General features: G+C 42.0%; 1 protein-coding gene across 4 annotated transcripts in view; it reads right to left on the bottom strand.

Annotated features, from left to right (window-relative positions):
• Nucleotides 1–19,132, bottom strand: part of Znf385d (zinc finger protein 385D) — an 888,814-nt gene that overhangs the window by 320,187 nt on the left and 549,495 nt on the right. Inside the window, exon 1 of one of the 4 annotated variants that reach the window (XM_013346872.2) lies at nucleotides 14,743–15,281. The exons of 1 other annotated variant lie outside the window; for it this stretch is intronic. In XM_013346872.2, the coding sequence (XP_013202326.1) occupies nucleotides 14,743–14,764 (22 nt within the window). In that variant the 5' untranslated portion in view covers nucleotides 14,765–15,281. Of the gene's footprint in view, nucleotides 1–13,882; nucleotides 14,193–14,742; nucleotides 15,282–19,132 lie in introns of those variants that run through there. 2 more of the 4 variants (XM_005348567.3, XM_013346873.2) reach the window with 2 other exon arrangements.

Raw genomic sequence — 19,132 nt, 5'->3', positions numbered from 1 at the left:
GCAATTAATATAGTTTGTGTGTGGTTATTTCATGTCTGAGTAGCAATGAATGAATGAACAGCCTTACCTGTGCTATATTTCCAATAGAGATTGCACATACCAGGGTTGAGTTTTGAGAATCTGCTCAAGCTCACCCAAAGAATGTAGCAGAGAGGCCTGGGACATGGAAAATGACAGCTTGACTCTGGTCAGCCTGGGACATCACTCTCGTTACTCATCCTCTCTTTTCCTGAGTTTCCTCATCCTCGAAACTGACATACAGATGATATTCTCATCTAAGGGCTGCAGTAAGGACTCAGTCCTCAGCACTCAGCTCTTACTAGGAGTTCTAGTTCTGATTTGTGAGATCCAGCAGGCCCTGGTGTTATTTCAAATTACCTTTTTGGATGCCATGACTCAGGGCAATTCCTTAAGCAATTCCAATACTAGGTCAAGATTGGGCTTTAAATTTTAATTAAAAAATTTATTGTTATAAGCACTATCACAAAAATTGGGTTTTTGTTATTGTTGATTGGTTTTGGTTTGATTTTTTTTGAAAAAATGCTTTTGAGAAAACCCTTGGCTGTTCTGGAACTCACTCTATAAATCATGCTGGTTTCAAACTCACAGAGATTCCCCCTGTCTCTGCCTCCTGAGTAGTAAAAATGTTTTCAGATAAACAAAAACATTATATAAAAAAGTTAACCAAAAAAATCTGTTCAATACAATGAACAGTTAGAATGGGAACAGAGGAATTTTGTGATAAACTTTACACTTACAAAAGTTTTAAGTATTAGTAGAAGTATATTGATAGCCAGATACAGATATTTAAGTAGCGTGGCCTCTATTTTCTTATTAAATTGAGATGCTGGCTTGTTTCATGAAACATATTTTCAGAATAGTACTAGCTATTGCTTCGGTAATACAGTTAAGAAGAGACAAAGCGCGCCTACAACTCACTTGCAAAGAGGAAATCAGTAAAAGCATGCTTCTGTTAGGTCTTTCCCATCCCATGTACCCTAATTTGCTGTGCACTGTTTTCCAGTCTAACACACTCTCTAGTATTGTCTCAGTTCCAAAGCCACACTGTGGAGTTTTCAAATCATAACAGAAAAAAGAGAGGGCATCTTTCATAGTTCTCACATACCTACAGACATAAACACTCAGTAAATGGATGGCATTTGATAGTTGGTTTTCCTGGATAAAAACTGGCAAAGCAAGCCATGGACACTCAACATCAGTCAAACGATCAAGAAAATTACAACCATAGGTCCCAACTGAGAAATTACGTGTGTGTGTGTGTGTGTGTATGTGTGTGTGTGTGTGTGTGTGTGTGTGTGTGGCTCATAGTTCACAGCACGTGCCACCATCATTAAGAATCAAATGTCCTGTGGCAGGTTTGGTGCTGGGAAGGGAATGGGTTAAAAATATCTTTTCTTTTTCTCTGGTTCACCTCAGTGGAAGCTGTGGTGGAGGCTTGCCTTGTCTGGCTGCCTTTTGTTTTAAGGATATCGATTGTTAACACAATGGCTGCACAGGAGATAGAAGGCTCCATCATTAGCTGCAGCCACCTCATCTGTTGTTACAGAGCTCAGAGAGACGCTAATGGATAAACAAGGTCGGCAGGAGCACCATTGACCTGTTCACTGTGTTTCAAGGTGGCCGAGTTTCAGCCAAGCCTTTCTATCCTCCCAAGGTAAACAAATGCCATTAGTATCAACATTTGGGGTCTCCAAAAGGTACCCTGGACCAAGAACCACATCACACGACCTTGCTCATCATCTACTGTCATCGATAGATCACTTGAAGCAGTGTGCACAGACAGACTGTGTGCAGATGATGTGGCAAAGAAGACTGGTGGCTGCCTGCCTTGTTTCTTTCCAGTACGAGGAGTGGTGCTGAGTAAGGTCTATGAGTAAGTGGCCATGGACACTGCCAACACTTAGTGACTGTCTACATCATGATAGTGATGTTCTAATGCCTTCCATATGCTGTTTGATTTTATCCTTATGAATTCTTTGCAGAGAATTTTTTAAAATAATATTCTTATTTATTCTTTGAAAATGTTAGAAATTTTCACAATGTGTTTTGATCACATTCATCTATGACTACCTCCCTTCAGGGCTTCCTAGAGTCTTCCATGCTAAAACCCTCAACACTCTGTGCCCTATTAATTACCCTCTCCTCATGCAATTAGTGCTTCCCATGGGTGTGGAATTATGTACTGGGGTATGGGCAACCTACCAGAAACTGCACTTCCAATGGACAATGACTCTCCCTCCCTCGACTCCATCAACTGCAATAGATCCCTACCTGGGGTGTGGCTTTGTGAGACACCCCCCCATTAAGACCGGAAATTTGACTGGCTTGACCTCGTTCAGTCAATTACTGCCCTTGTCAGTTGCTGTATGTAACAACCATTTTTATGTCTAGAAATCTGTATTTTACAGCTCTCTTCCCCATCAGTCAGCTCATACATTCTTCCTGCCCACTCTTCCTTTATGTCTTCTGAGCGTAGTTTGCTCAGGAACTCAGAGAATTATTTCTTGTTTTTGATTTAGAAAGAGGGAACCTGAGGCTAGAAAACTGACCTGCTTGTCTAACTGCTTTCCACTCCTTAGCAATAAAGTCCAGGTTAAAACTCTGTTGACTGGTCAATTCATTCCCATATGCCTAAGACATTTATAATTTTTGCACCAAAGGTTTCAAGTCCTGGGATTCCAAAATCTCAAGCCAAATGATTAGTTGTTGTCCTGGTTTCAATTTTGTAGCTCTGATACAATACTCTGACAAAAAAAAAAACTTAGAAGATACAGGAGTTTATTTCAACTTAATATTCCAAGTAACAGCAGTTCAGTGTTGCCAGAGAAGTCAAGGCAGGAACTTTAATTTTCTAGTCATACGACATCCGCAGTCAGGAACAGAGAGGAATAAGTGCGTATGTTTTCCCTTACTTTCTTGCTTATGCTCAGCTCATTTTGACTTCTCCCACATATACACTTTAGAACTTCTGCCTAGGGAATGGTGTTAGCCAACAGTAGGCCAGCTTTTCCCACGCTGATTAACTTGATTAAGATAACCTCCTACAGACACTTCCAAGGCCACCTCATTGCCAAAACAATCCTGATTGTGACTCTCTTCCCAGGTGACTTTCACTTGTGTCAAGTTCATGATTAAAGTTAGTGATCAGAGTTGTTAACTCTGTGAACCCAACAGAAACCACTTGTCTCGGTTAGGATTTCCATTGCATGAAGAGACACCATGACCGGGACAATTCCTTTTAAGGAAAACGCTCAATTGTAGCTAGCTTACAGTTCAGTTCAGAGGTTTAGTGTATTATTGTCATGGTGGATGGCATGCAGGCAGACATGGTACTGGAGAAGGAGCTTAGAGTTCTCCATCTTGATCCACAGGCAGCAGAAGTAGTCTTTGTCCACAGTGTTTACAGTTTGAGCATAGGAGGCCTCCAAGCCCTCCCCAAAAGTGACACAGTTCCTTTAATCAGGCCACACTTATTCCAACAAAACCACACCTCCTAATAGTGCCACTCCCTATGGGGATCATTTTCTTTCAAACAACTGCACAAATTGTAGAATTTAATGGAGAGATGAACTACAATCAGACCAAGGTCCAAAAGTAGGAATTCAGCAACATGATCACTTTAAGTCCTGACCACTCAAAGTGTAGTGGGAGAGTGTGCCAACAGTATCTACATTACATGGGAATGTGCTAGAGAAGAGGCAGCCTGCCCCCAGGGTGGCTTGGGCATCTTGAATGTGATCTCATTTTAATATGATTCTCATGAGATTTGCACAAATCTCAAAATCATCAAAATTTATTTTGAGAAGTGTTGTTCTAAAACATTCTTTCCGGAGCCATGCCACTGTGATCTTGAAGTTGTTAAGCACAATACAAGACTCTACAAGGGGTCAATCATAAGAAAAGGAAAGACTTCTCATCTTTAAGAAATTTCCATTCAGAAAGCTAAGGCTGGGTGTTACAGGACACTGTGTAAGCAGGCCTAGGCATCATACTCTGAAAGGAGCCATGGGTCCTGGAGCCTGTGAACTCCAGCTGACCTGGGTTGGGTTCCTGATCCTGCCACCTGCTGCCTAGAGAATCTCTTGCAAACTGGAAACTTCTAAGTCCTCAGGAGGCTCTTTATTAGAGGAATAAAATTACCCGTCTGAAGGACTCAGTTCTGTCCTATTGAATCAACTGTAGGTTTTTACGAGAAAAGGCAGGTGCTTGGAACTATAACCAAAGCGTAGGGTTTTTATTAGACTGTAGTGATGCTCTGTTGTTAGTATCATTTCAAAGCCTCCTTCCTGGTAGAGTCTTGCATACATCCAGGATTTATATCCCCTGGCCTTCTCGGAAAGGATGGTGGCTATGTGCCAATGGCATACCTGCCAACACCGCCATCGCCAAACATTGAGAACCATTGAATTCCGTTTCCCTGAGAACCTGTCTGCAGGGCCAATCACATGACAGCTCCACGGAGCTTCACAAAGGAAGGTCAAAACCTCCTTAATGAAGCGAAGAGCCCAAGAGGCTCCGACCTTGAGATTGTCATTCATCTGTCTGTCTTAGTTGAAGATTTTAAAAAAGGAATTCTGACCACATTACAAAAAACTTCACCTAAATATCAGCATTTAGGATGACAGATAACTAGTTTTATAAAGACAAATAATAGTTGTAAAGCAGCCTGACTTCCAATACACCTTTTAATTGATAAATTTTCCTTAGGACTAAATCCTAAAATGCCCCATAGACCTCTACACTACAGCTTATCTTTCCTCAGGCCAGCTAATTAAAGCACCCAGTGGGAATTCGTGTCGTCCATATTATTCACAGCAAGGAAGATGCTTTCCAGCAGTTAACAGAGCATTGCCCGAAAGCAAGGGAGCTAAGATCAAGATGGAAGCTGTCACGGGGTTCTAGAAGGAAGCTTCAAGAGTGGCAGTAATAATCCCAACCTCCAGTCTTGCAAAGTCCCAGCATAGCAGGCATAAGGTAGACATGAAGTCCCTTGCTGATCTGAAAAGCTGCTGGCAATTTGACAGCTTCTGGGAGAGGGAGCGCTGACTTCCTTTAATGCTATGATCCCTGGTATGCCGAACACATGTCACAGCGGCACACTCCCAAGCTAGGTAACACAAACTGGGCTCTGGGAGAGAAGAAAAAGAAGAAGGAGCAGGAGGAAAAGGAGGAGGGACAGAGGGAGGAAGGAACCTCAGAGTTGAGTGTGAAAGAACGGAAGAGTAGAGAGGGTGGCATAGGAGACGTGGGGGGGGGGTGTATGTTCAAATTATAAAAAATTCTCTGAAGCTATTGTAAAAATAAGAAAATTGCCTTTTAAGAAAGAATGAATTTCTTTTCTGCTTATGGATAAAATGTCCAATCAGCCAAAGAAATGCAAACCCCAACAATATAAAAAGAGCTACATTAAACCAATAAGATCAGCAGCATATCACTTTTCTTTTCTCGAGAAAGTTCAAGGCCAGCCTGGTTTACAAGAGCTAGTTCTGAGACAAGCACCAAAGCTACAGAGAAACCTTGTCTCAGAAAAAAAAATTATTAATAAACTTGCACAGCTTTCAATGAATCTAAGCCCATCAGTGTCCTGACAAGGAAGGAATATAGTACTCCGTCTCATGGAAGGTCAGGTGCCCCTCCTTGCTTACTTTCCCTCTTCTGCAGTATCCCTTTGTTATGGAACAATGAGGAAGGACAGGTTATCTGGCTTCTATGATAAATTTAAGCCCTTTAAGATATTACAAAAGACTGTTGGATGAAGTAGCCAGAAATAACCACTTCCATGTACTGAGAACTCTGTGCTGGAGTTCTACTGGAGTTCTAGAATATATGCTAGGTTACATTCCCCATAATTACAAGGACCATTCATATGGTGTTTTATAGATTATGTATTCAAAGATCATAGAACTCACCATTAGATAGACCCTAACCCATTATAAAAAGGGAAATTGTGATGCAGGGAGATAAACAGGTTTTGTATATGAGACACCAATGGAAAATAAAGTACTTGAACCAGCAGGCATTGATCTATGTTCTCTAACCATACGTCAATCATTGCCTCTTACTGTTTCCCCAAACTCCCATTAATGCTTTTGAGTCATCTTTGCAGAAACTTGCTCCTATTTATTTACTACTTGCATCAGCTATAAAAATTCCTTGCAGGTTTTTGCCATCTTGACACAAGACAGCTAAAATCTGTAGGTGGCATCTCCCAGGATGCCACGCCATGTGGTCATTGGGGAAGTCCAGCAATAAGGAGCCAAGGCAATGATTGAAGAATGTAAGAAAGGAAGAAGGCTGGGGATACCTCTATCTCTCTCTGGACTTAAACCAGGATTCCTTTGTGCTTTACCTTCTTGGACCTGCTGTGACCCCAGCCCTGTTAGAAGGCCCTGGGCCTTGGCCTTCAGAACTATTTCCTGTCTTTCAATCCATCCCTGTCAGTTGATTTCTATTGGTCCCTTGTCTAGATTCCTACCATCCCACCACATACACCTTCGCTGATGAAACAGTCTATTCCCTGTAAGGTCCTTATACATTAAAGACTTAGAAGAATCATATTTTGGGGCTTAATCTTAAAAATAAGTACTTTTCTTGAATTTTATACATCTGTATGTCATTTGTATGCATGTAAAAATTTTAGAAAGACTTAAATAACTTTTACTTCCATGTGCTTCTTGGTGTCCAATATTTTTATGTCTATTGCATATTTTGGTTGTCAAAACACAATTGTAGAAGAAAATAATTTCTTTTACAAAAAAAGAATATCCAAGGTGGAAGGACCTGCTCAGATACTAAGACAATTAGTGGAGGAGTTAGATTTCAGAGTAGTCCATTTTCTCCTCTGTTTTAGTCCCATAGTGAAGACAATAGACTATCTTGAACGTTCAGAAGACAAGACTAAGAGGCCATCTTGAACATCTGGAAGACAAGATTAAGAGGCCATCTTGAACATTCCTGGCAATGAGGTCTTTGTGAACATCAAAGACATCAACGCATGAATAATGATTGGCGATACTTACCAAACCTTGGTTTAACTAGTGAAAGAGCAGACATACATGCCACAAAACTAATGTAAGTTTTAACATCTGGCTCAGCTCTGGAGCACAGAAAGATGGGCTCTGCCCACAGCTGACACTTATCTTAGGCTGCCAAGACAAAATGCCATCGCTTCGATATCTTAAACAATAGATGCTCATCTGTTTGAGCTCTGGAGTCTGGATAGTCTAAGTTCAAAGGCCTGCAGTCTGCCTGGGTGACTTGGGGAAGGGTGTTTTGCTGGCTCACTCTGACTGCACAGGGCAGGAAGAGTCAACACTGCTGTGCTGTTGTTCCTTTGCCCCTTTACAGCAGCTCTGTCCCTATGATCACCACCAAACTACCCCCCTCCCCCAATGCCATCATATTGAGATCAGGACTTCAACATACAAATTTGGGTGAGGCATAAACATCCATTCTATCACACCAACTCATGCCTTCTAGGCAGTATTGATTTTCTCTGATTAAATTTTTACATAAATGGCAAAGCAGAACAAATAAAATTATGAATTATGTCCATACCCCTCTATTGAGCTATGATTCTTTAGTCGGAGTCACTTCTCCCATCCCAATCATTTCATCATGTCTTTTGTTTGTTGATAAGAATGTTTTTATACAAGTATTATTACAAATACATTCTATTCACAAAGTCGTACAGTCTGCTAAAAAAAAGAGCATCGAGTACATCTCCAGTGTTCTGAATTAAAAGTTTGAGCATTGATATTAACTAGCAGTGTGACCTTGAGAGTGCATTTTGTCTATGTCCTGAAATAGGTCATTTTGAGGATAGAAGCAGCATGTTTTGGAAAGCAAATTGCCACACAAGTGTGAGAGATCATGTTTATTAAAGGACATTTACATTCATTACTGAATTTTTATCATCAGAGCAATCTGCCTCCAGTACCTTTCCTCCTCAGAAAAATGCATGAAAATAAAAAAAAAAAATACAGGTGAAGAAAATTCCGCAAAAATCTTACAAATACTTGTCAGAATTCGTGCTTCTTTTTTCCTACCAGAACAATAATGTCAGAACTGGTGACCTTCCTGGCACTCTGAGATATGGGCTCACAGGCTCTTTTATGACTATACCTCTGCACTGAGGCTAAGAACCAGCACTGTAACAGGTGACTTATGCGAATTCCAATCTGCCCATCTTATATGATGATTTATGTTCTCTTCAGAGATGTTTGCATATTGATCTGAATATTCTACAGAGTTCTTTCTCTTCTCTTCCCACTTCAGAGTCCTATGACAGTGAAAACAGTACTAACAAAAAAAAAAAGTATGTGATTCTACTATATTTAATGTATGGCCTAATATCTAAGGATTAGTCTTCACATCTATGGGAAAAATTAAAAACCACAGACACACACTTAGATACACACAACAACAACAATTAAATAAAAAATGAAAATGTTATGAGTCTGTGAGAACACCAACAGTGATATATGTGTGTGTGTGTCTATGTGTGTGATATATGTAGTCATACACACACACACACACACACACACACAGCTGAAGAGATTATTCAGTGGTTAAGATTACTTGCTACTTTTGCAAAGGACATGTGTTTTGTTCTCACCACCCATATCAAGGGGCTTACAAGTTAACAGTTACTTCATCTCAGGGGATCAGATAACTCTGGCCTTCTCAGATAACTGCATTCTATGATCTCCCTTTACCCCATCCCAGAATGCACACAAATTAAATAAAACAAATCTAGAAACAAAGTAAATAATAGGACTTATATTTTTGAAGGTCTGTTTCTTCTCAATGTAAAGTCCAAACTTTCAGATTAAGTGCTGACATTGAACTATGAGTTGAGGAGGAGGCTATTCTTTCTCACCACCTTCCAGCACTGGCTCAATCCAGAGCAACCAACACATAGTACTGAATGTTCAACACTGGGCTCAGATTCAATAGCCTTCATCCATTAAAAACTCTCAGTCTAAGAACCCATCTGCATCCTCTCAGCCTCCATCCCTTTGCAGGTACAGTATTTTGGAACACAGCACATCCTCTGCGGTCAATTAGGACATCTTGTGATAGTGCTGCTGATTTCTGCTCTGACTTTGGTCACGTTACTTTTCTTCTTTCCCTCACCTTACAGAAACATAATATTGCAGGAGGACCAAATAGGGGAACCTGAGAGATGGGTCAGGAGAAGGGCTTTAAGGTGTCCTCTCCCCTGCGTAAAATGCATTGGAGAATTTCGACAAGGGAGTTTTCATGACAATGCTTTCTATGTTAAATGCTGTGCCAAGCTGGGCTTCACATAGGATGAGGGCTGGCTGACTTCCAACTGCCTCATAACCATTTGAATGCTGTGACTGAGAGAAATGCCTTCCTATTTCCAACCCTAGCAATTTGCTTCAAGCATGATCTCAGCCACTTTAAGTTTTGATATTTCTAGCCACCTCCTAGGCTGTATTTTCTCTTAATGCCGCCAATCATTTGTGAAATTCTGCTGCAAAACTAATTTTTTGGGGAAAATGATACATAATGGCTTCCTTACAGATGGACAGATGGACAAGGGTTATGACTTTTGCTGTTTTATGACATGTTTTGCACAGTTAATAATAATAGAAATATCCCCTTCTCAAGGTCAAGAAAAAAATTAATTTGTGCTTATACAAGTATTTTGGTTTCTTAAGTAGGAGAAACAAGAATTAACTTTACAGTTTGATTTTTTAATCCTATAATGTATGGAATAATTGTTCAAGTTAAAAATTAGCTAAGCTAAAAATATACATTAAATCTTCTATATTAATCAGCATTTAAGTGCAATTTTAGTGTCGTGTGTGTGCACGTACACACACACACACACACACACACACACACACACACCTTGTCTTATGTGGGAGAACTCAGTCAAAAGCAGCTGCAGCCTTTTCTGAAAAGGAAATCAGAAACCATTAATTTAAATTTTTCATTTGTTGTTTTCAGAACAATTTGCCACCCACAAAAGGGTAACTTTGTAAGTCTTCATTATCTCATGAATTTTGGGACCTATCCCTTAAATAAACTCATCTCATTTCCATATAATTATAGCAAATAAGAAGGGTCTTTAAGAAAAATAAAAAGGCAGGGGGAAAATGACACAAAATGTACGGCTGCATTGAAGAATCTGTGTTACTGTTACAATGACCACATTTGGCTTTTGAAAATGAGAACTTTCAATGAATTCAGAGGAAAACCAGCTTTAGGAAGAATGTGTTTGAAGGTCCCTTTGGCTTAGGTTCCTTTCCAAGACCCTTCCTGGCAGCATGTGTTATTCTGAGTTCTCTGTCGCTGGGTGCTATTATGTGTCATGTCATTGTGATCCATTTGTAATAGGACATGACAGTACAAATTCAACAATTGAAGAGAGAAACTTGGATGTACCACTTCCTAAATTATTCTCTATTCATATCGATTCAGGGGCTATAGGAATTTCTCCTGGGTGAATGGAAAGATGCTTCCAAAGCTCATTCCTCATAATGGATGGTTTATTCCAAATGAGAAGGGGAAGAGAGGGGTGTTTCTCTCTGCTACCTGCTGTTTTCTTCTCATCCTAGCCTGGCTGCACAAAGGACATTTCTAGCACCCTGGCTCAGAGGTGAAACGTCATAGTTAAACCACTGCCCAAGGTGCAAACACTGAGATGAGCTGTTCTAAATATCGAGGGAAAACTGTTCTTTGAGGGCTGAACATGTGCATCTGTTACAGGAGGGGATAAGGATCTTCTTCGGACATTTCAAACTGTGTGTTGTGTTAAAAACTTCCTTGATGAAGCATTTCTACATATGACAGGAATGCTATTAAGTATTTTTTCTTCCATTCCTTAGTCATTTCAAAGGACACAGCCGAACCACAATTAACATCAAGCTGAACTTGAACAGCTCAGTCACACTTTCTAAAATTTGCTTGCCCTTTTCTCTGGGTTTAATTATTATACTATTAATAGTAACATTTGCAGTGAGTGCTAGCATTTGTCTCTCAGTTCTGTCTATTTGTTTCGGGTGGATCATTTTCTTTTTTAGGAGTATTATCAAGGAGTGAGCCCCATCCGCTTTTCAATGGCCCGATTGCCATAGGTTCCATTTGGGTGACTCTCTTTGGGAAGCCCTGACTCAGGACCGTACAGAAATTTTTGAGTACAGTCACTCTCCTGCTTCTCTCCTGACACCTAAAGACAAAATGTGGCATCTTTGTGGCCAACTGAGGGCAGTTTGTGTGGGTAGCATGCCCACTGTCAATGATGACTGACCCTCCAGAAAGGAAAAAAAAAGGCATGGGATGGGGGAGAGAGATGATTCAGACATACGGTGGCCAGAGCTGGAGGCAGTGACTTACTACAACCTTCTGCTGGGCACTGGGAGACTACGGTAAAATGTTCAGGCAAACAACCTGTCCTTCATACCAGTGCAGTCCTCAGCCCTACTGTGACCTGGCAGCCCTGCCTGCTATACTGACAACCACCTGCAGCCTCTCTTCCTGAGTCTGGGGAGAAGTCTCCTAGGTGCCTGACTTTCACTACTGAATAAATTATTAATGGCTATTAATCCATGGCACATGTAATTTTTAACTTTGAAAAATCTATATGGGGCAGGGAGGTTAATTTCATCATCTTTGCTCTTTTCCTTTCGCTTTTAAGAGTACATCCCACTGGTGGGGTGGCTGACTGGGATTTCCTCTCTTCTCCTGTGTGAGGGTCACATTTAACTACATGTGATCCATGTAGAACGCAAGAGTGACAGGAGCACCCACAGTGACTGAACAGCAAACTGAAGTCGCTAAATAACAAGTGCGGACAATTACTGAAAACCCCACAGCAGAATCTCAACAGGACAAGAAAGTGGGGATTATGTAATTAAAAGGGACTAGCAGTCCCATAGATGCGAGAGAACACATTCAGATAGGATCTGATGGTTAGAATTGGAAATCAAGCCTGGCATGGTGGCCCAAGCCTTTAATGCCAGCAATATGGGAGGCAGAGGTAGGCAGATCTCTGTGTTCAAGCCCAGCCTGGTCTACAGAGTGAGTTCCAGAAGAGAGAAACCATGTCTCGAAAAACCAAAGGGGGAAGAAAAAAATTGGAAATCATACACAGCTCACCCACTTGTATACAGATACAATTCACTCCAGCTGGCCTTGCACAGGTCCAGCTACTTAGTGTCCGAAGGGGAAGAAGCCTAAATCGCATCAACCCAGCCACCCTCATCAAGAAAGGAGTCTTCAGCTGCTTCTGAAGTGGGACAACAACTCGCAAAACAGGCTCTGGATGCAAGAAGGAAATAACTCACTTGTCTTGCAATTCACCTCTTCACATAATACCACATACTCTTCCTCATTCCTACCGGGGCTGCAAATAAAAGACTTACCATGGCTCCCCCACTGCCACAAGTCACCAGAAAAGCCCAAGAATGAAGCTTTCCCGGTGCCCCTATTGGTCTTGGCTTGGTAAATCATCATCAGTTCAGAAATGAAGGAAATAATAATAATAATTTAATAATAATAATTTAAATAAATAATAATAATTTAATGAAGCATCAGTAAATTTGCAAGTGAAAGCACTGTTTCCTTAAACTACCTAAAATAGAAATATTTTAGATTTATATGCACACAAACATGCACATGTGTCCACATGCACACACACACACACACACACATACACATACACATTAGCCTACTATAGGATCAGAAGCCACTCAGGCTATTCTCGGTTTGTTTGTTTATTTACTTACTTGCCCTAGCTCTAGTGACAGATGACTTTCTTAGAGGCGGTTTGGCTCCAAGGGTTCTAAATGTCTAGCAGCTTCAGTGAGGGGCTGCCAAAGCCCAACCTCTTAATGTACACATCACTTCCTACAAGAATGGAAAACATTTCGCATGCTGGACCGATGGTGGGGATGATGGAGAGGCAGAACCATGTTCACAACCCTGAGGGCAACTTTAGCCTGGCCTTAGCAAAAGTATACTTCCAGCTGGAGTATCTAGGACAGCACACTTCAATTCATAGTATCAAAAGCTTACATGACACAATGAAACTAATTGCCTGTAGATCTGCCCACTTTCCAAAAACACTGGGGTTAACACACAGTTAACAGCCTGAGCCGGCTCTTTGAGGATTTCTTCAGTCCGCGACACCACAGATCATCACAGTGTCCACAGCCTCTAACCCCGACTTTGAGACACTTCCTATTTCTCTAGTTAGTCCTACTTCAAAATCCTATTAGGCATTTTATAATACCCCAAAACTAAAACTATAATATTTTCTGCTGTACCTGATTCTCATTACAGAAGCTTAAATTTAATTATGTTCAAAAAATACATTATCTTTACAAGTTTTTCCATTTGTCAGAATTCACACATATGATGAATCTTGTTCCGTTCGTTACTAATAAACAAACATGTCCTTATAGCTACCCATGGGAAGAGTGCTACTTAAGTCTGGATTCTGCTTAAATTGGGCTATGGAATGAGGATCCTTTCTTTCAAATAAATTCTGATTATTTTAAGATTTCTTTTCTAATGTGACACTAATTATAGGGAGATCAAAGCTTCTGTCAAGACAGCTAAAGGCATTAAGCTTTTGTAACTTGGAATTCTTCCACACTTTCTCAAATGTTTCAAAAGGTTCATATTAAAAAAAAAAAAGACAAAGCAAATAGCATACAGGGAAATACATGCCCACCAAACTAATAGCTCCCCATCCACACATTTCTGAACATAACTTAAAGGAAAAATGCTGATTTAATACTTAAAGCACCCCCCCCCCCAATCACCCATTGAGTCTGTAGCATACAATAGTACCCCCAGTCCCTCTCCGGTCGCTCCCACCAACCTTTTAATATCAGATAGATGCTGTTATATGATGACACCGGCTGGGACTTACAGAAGGAAAGCATAACGCCAGGGAGGAGGAAAGCCTCCTCCGTCTTACTCCTCGGTTTCTTCCCCAGAAGTGAAGGACTCTGCCTCCTTTCTCAGATGCAAGCTGTGGCGTTGCAGAGCAAAGGTACAACTCAGCTCCCAGCCTGCTCAGCCCAGAGCCCACATCTAAGCCTCCACATGTTTTCTGCAAATGCAAGCAGCTCAGCTGAAAACCTTGGGGAGCGTTCTGCCGCAGCCCCAAACTAAACCGCACACATATTTAACAAGCCCCCATCACCTTGAAAGGTTTAAAGTAATAAGCATTTGGTGCGAGCCTCTTGTAGCCTGAAGGAGCCCCAGGCTGGGCAGGACTGCTCACTCTACAATGTTTTCCTTTCCTGCCGCTGAACTACGGACAATCCCAATGCCCGAGATGTACATTCATGTTGTCTAAGCTCGCAGGCCATCAGTCGTGTGGGAACTTTGTCTTGCTTCCATTAAGTTAGCCCACGACTTCCCACGCTGAACCACGTCTCATACACCCAGCTAAATAAGCCAACTTCGTGGCCACAAGTCAAAGCAAAGTTTATCCACCCCACCCTCACCTCTTCTTTTCCTGCTTACATCTGTGCACAGTTGATAACCAGCTCCAAAGGTGGCACAAAAGAAGCTCTTAATACCATTCTAGCGGGTTCGTCAGTTGCCCACCGGACGTAGGTTTCGTATAACACATTCTAGCAGCTTAAAGATTTTTTAAAAGGCGTTTGCTTGCATGATGGAGAGCCGCCAGGCACCCCCCACCCTAATTGCATCATCAGAGAGAACACTTACCAAAATACATTATTTTTCTCATTAATCAACCAGCTGGAAGCCCACTGTGGCCTCTTCAGCCTCCGCTCGCACCCAGGGCTGGGACGCCAAGCAGAGCCGTGGCATGCTACGGTCAGTGTAGACGTTTCCAGCGTGGCGAGCAGCAGCGTGGAGCGTGCCTCCTCCCCGGCAGGCTGGGCGAGCGGCGCGGGGCAGGCTCCTGCCTTCCCGGCTACTATCCCTCGCGGCTGGAGCGTGCGCTCCGGCCGTGCGCGCCACTGCCCATCCTTACTGTAACACGACTCCTCCTTGCGATGTCCTTGCCGCTCCCGTGACATCAGGACTTCCCGGGAGTACTACAAACACAACCCCCACCGCCACCCCACAGCATCCCAGCCCCGCTTGCAACCACCCCAGGAGGTGATGTGTTGATGGCCTGCCAGGACCAACCAAGGCTCTGGGAAGCTTGAACCAGCCCAGAGACCTGGGCGTGGGCGGAGTGAGGGGCACGGAGGCTGGTTTAAAGAGAAGGGTCTGGCGTGCACCGGGAGTCACGCAGGGGAAATTCTCCCTAGATGCCGGGTGGAAAACTGGCTCAGGCGAGTTCTGCCATGCTCGTGTAATTAGACACACTTTTACCTCGCCCATCCTGACAGGGCTGCCACTCTCATCAAAATTAAGCCTGAGTGGATGCTGAGAAGGCATGCTTTGGGCTTTGAGCTTTCTGGCTGCAAGTCCGTTTACTAGGGTAGTGTGATCCCGTCACGGAAAATCTGGAAAGGAGTGATTTCTGTATCTTGTTTCCTGCTTTAGGTTGATAGATAGAAAAATGTGATAAAAGCCATCTCCCACTGTGGCACACCAAACCTGCACCCCCTCCCTGAGCAGATGCTGGAAGGTGCAGTGGGGTGGAAATGATCTTTGACCCTCTCTCTAAAGGGGGTCATATTATGATGGAAACTCCACCAAGATTAGGTCATAATTTCAGCCTCGTCGCCAATATTGAGTACACACACACATTAAATTTGAGATGAACAGTCAAGAAAGGTACAGGCTGGCAGAATCTTTCTTCTGCAACGGTGTTATGAATTGCAGTGCTTATCGTACACAGAAAAGAATGTTAGAAAGAAATCCTTCAAAGCTGGGTGACATAGGCGCAAATGCTCGCGGTGAAAAATACAACCACCAGCAAGCTCTCTTTCCCCACTGTGGGATCCCGCTTACCCACTGGAGTCTTTGAACTTGAAAATTTCTGTAAAAGCTATGGAGCAGAAGCAGTGGAGATGAAAAAAATGCAGTCTCTGGAGGAAGCGTGTGTGTGTGTGTGTGTGTGTGTGTGTGTGTGTGTCTGTGTGTGAAATCTGAGCATTTCAAAACCATGTTAGCAAATAGCTCCACAGTCTAATATAAAAATATTCAGCGATGCTTCCTTTGATAATTCTGCATCTGGTAAGTATTCTGCACGTTGAACCTAGGGGGCAGAGGACCCCATAGCGACATCTTTCTGTGCAGTCTTGTACAAACTTAACCCTTGTTTCCCCTCCCTGAGCGGAGTGCTTTCATTCTGGAATGTAAGGAACTGGGTAAACAAATAATCGATAATAATTGGAACCACAGTGATTCTTAAATCTAGTCCTCCTCCTCCCCTTCTTCCCCTCCCACTCCCCCCCCCCTTTTCGCTTCATGTCATTTGTTGTTTGAGACAGGGTTCTGCTGTGTAACCTGGGCTGTCCTTGAACTTGTGCTATCTCATTTAGCTTTCAGTTCTGGGGTCACACACAGTAGAACAGCAAGCACACTGTCCAGCTAAGTTCTGTTTCTGGAGAAATATCACTCATTTAAACACATTGGAGGAGGAAAGCGTAAGTATCAAATTTACGATTTTATAACTTTTTGAGATTAAAAATAAAGGCATCCTCACAGGCAACCCAGAGGACAGATGGAAAACATCCAAAGTGCTGTGTGAATGGCCACCCCTTCCAGAGGCAACAGAACCTCTGCCGCAGAACATCTTCAAGCTGCTTCACCGCCTGCCGCAGAACATCTTCAAGCTGCTTCACCGCCTTCTCAGGCTAGAGGGCGCTGTAGTTTAACGTTACAGGTTTTGGTCTACTTGAGCTCTTGTAGTTGGAAGATGCAAACATCCAAAGAGTAGAGGTTAAGAAAGATTGATAAAGCCAAAGAACTGGCTTCCATCATTAACGAATCACTTGAATTTGTCTGGCATTTTACAGTTACTTGTACACACAACCTTTTTATTGATTGCATATAAAGTTTAAATAGGGAAAATAGATGTTACCTTTGTCACGAATAAAGCACCTTTTCCAAATAAAGAGTTACTGCCTTCCTATGTGGAATGTGGAATATGTGTAGCATCCATCAACAGGTTTCTATATACAAACACAACTGCTTTTTGTACTGGGTCTAGTATCGTCTTCCCAATGAGTATGCCACTGGCTGTTACAAAAACAAATATAGCCACATGACCATGAATTTACAGACTTGGAATGTTTCAGGTGACAGAATATGCCGACATCTGTCTGTTTTATAAAGAATTATATGCCAAAAAGCAGAAGTAGCCCATAAAATGTTACAGTGTCCTGAGAGCATCTTAGTGCCTACGTGTGCAGTACATCCCTGGCCAAGCAAGTCAAGAGGATGCTTTTCTCATTTACAGGTGTCTGCTCCTTCTCCTTCTGTCAGGGTTATCTGCAATATCAAGGTCTGTGACATAACTTTGTTCATAACTGTATAAAAAAATTAAGTGTTAGCATTCAAATTTTTCCATTCTGCTTAAACAATGACATTATTTATGCATACTGTATTTACCCAAGAAAAATGCTACCTCCTTTTCATTGACTAATATCTTCTCTATCTTTTCATTTCCCTTTCTATTGCTATGAGCACAACTTTCATGCAGGTTGCACGGCCTCATGGGATCGTGGTGTCTTCCTGCTGTGCCTGGCTTAGTTCCTGTAACATAATCTCCCAGTTTGCTCATCTTGCTTTGAATGACGTATTTCCGTTTTTAAAGGTTGACTAGTACATCCATTTGTATTTTTTTCCTGATTTTTGTGGACCTAGATTGCCATAACTATCGTAATTAATGACATAACCAGCAGTCAGCATAGATATCTCCTTAACATACTATTTTAAGATATTCATTTATTAATATTTTACGTGTATGTGTTTTACTTGCATGTACGTCTGTGTATCATACATGTTTTCATTATCCAGAGCAGGCAAATAGAGGGCACCAGGTCTCCTTGGAACAAGAGTTTCCTGACTGTGGTGCTAGAAATAAACCCAGGTCCTGTGCAAGAACTGCAGATGATCTGAACTGCTGACTCCAGCCTAATTCAACAAAGTATTTTTAAAAATTTAATTTTCATTTTAATTACAAATATAAGTGTTTGCTTGTGTGAGTGGATGCCTAGTGTATGTGGATGGCTTAGATCTCCTGGAACTGGAATTATAGAAGGTTCTGTGCACTCTTATGTGAGTGCTGTGAATTGAACTCAAATCCTCCGAAAGAGTAATAATGCTATTAGCCACCGAGCAATCTTTCAGCCCAATATACTATTTTTTTTTTTAAATTTTAAAGTGATAACATTCAAATGAATCTTTATTCTCCTCTTGGGTTGCAAATATGTCATCTGTGCCTGAGATACTTCCTGGTGTCACCTCTAGAGGGTCCAGTTGCTTCCAAGGAAGGAAGGACCTGATTTAAGTCTCCAAGGTTTGCTTGACCCTAACTATGAGAAGCTCTCAGATCGTGGGTCTGTCTGCAGGGAATCAGGTCAGGTCCTCTGAGACTAACCAAACAGGAACATATCTTTTCCTATTAAAACAAAGAATGACCCCAAAACAGTACCATGCTTTAGATTAAAGTACCGTAAATGGGTGAGAATCTTCTCTTCGCTCCCAGATGCAGAGGGCTGCCAGCCTCAATTCCTCACCTCCTGCAAGTCTGCCTCACACTTTCACCTGGCATCCACTCCCCACTTGCCAGGCTCACAGACTCCTTTCCTCTTTTGGCTTTTCCTAACACCTCTCTCTGCTGTTTCTCCGAAGCAATTTCCATTTGAGATACCAATGCCCACATTTGTTTAATCCGACTTCTCATCACTGGCATATAATCTCCCTTAGGCCAGTGATTTCCGTCAGTAAAATGGGACCTCAACATCCCTTGGAGTACCTGTCACTTATTATTCAATGAACACTCGTGAGAAACGAATGAAGAAACACACCAAGTCCAGCTGGACTGTGTGTAAAACATCAGACTTTCCTATTTGCCTGCAGTTAGTTCTTCGGAGCTGGTGGGGTTTTATGCAGCGCGTTTACACAAATTGAATCTACCCATACTCAGCAGCAGCTGTTCTTAAATTCCACGCAATACAGATGCCAGGTG

This window comes from Microtus ochrogaster, chromosome 6, assembly GCF_000317375.1.
Source record: "Microtus ochrogaster isolate Prairie Vole_2 chromosome 6, MicOch1.0, whole genome shotgun sequence".
Classification (NCBI taxonomy): Eukaryota; Metazoa; Chordata; class Mammalia; order Rodentia; family Cricetidae; genus Microtus; species Microtus ochrogaster.
The sequence above is the reverse complement of the archived record's forward strand: the minus strand, read 5'-3'. Positions and strand labels throughout refer to the sequence as shown.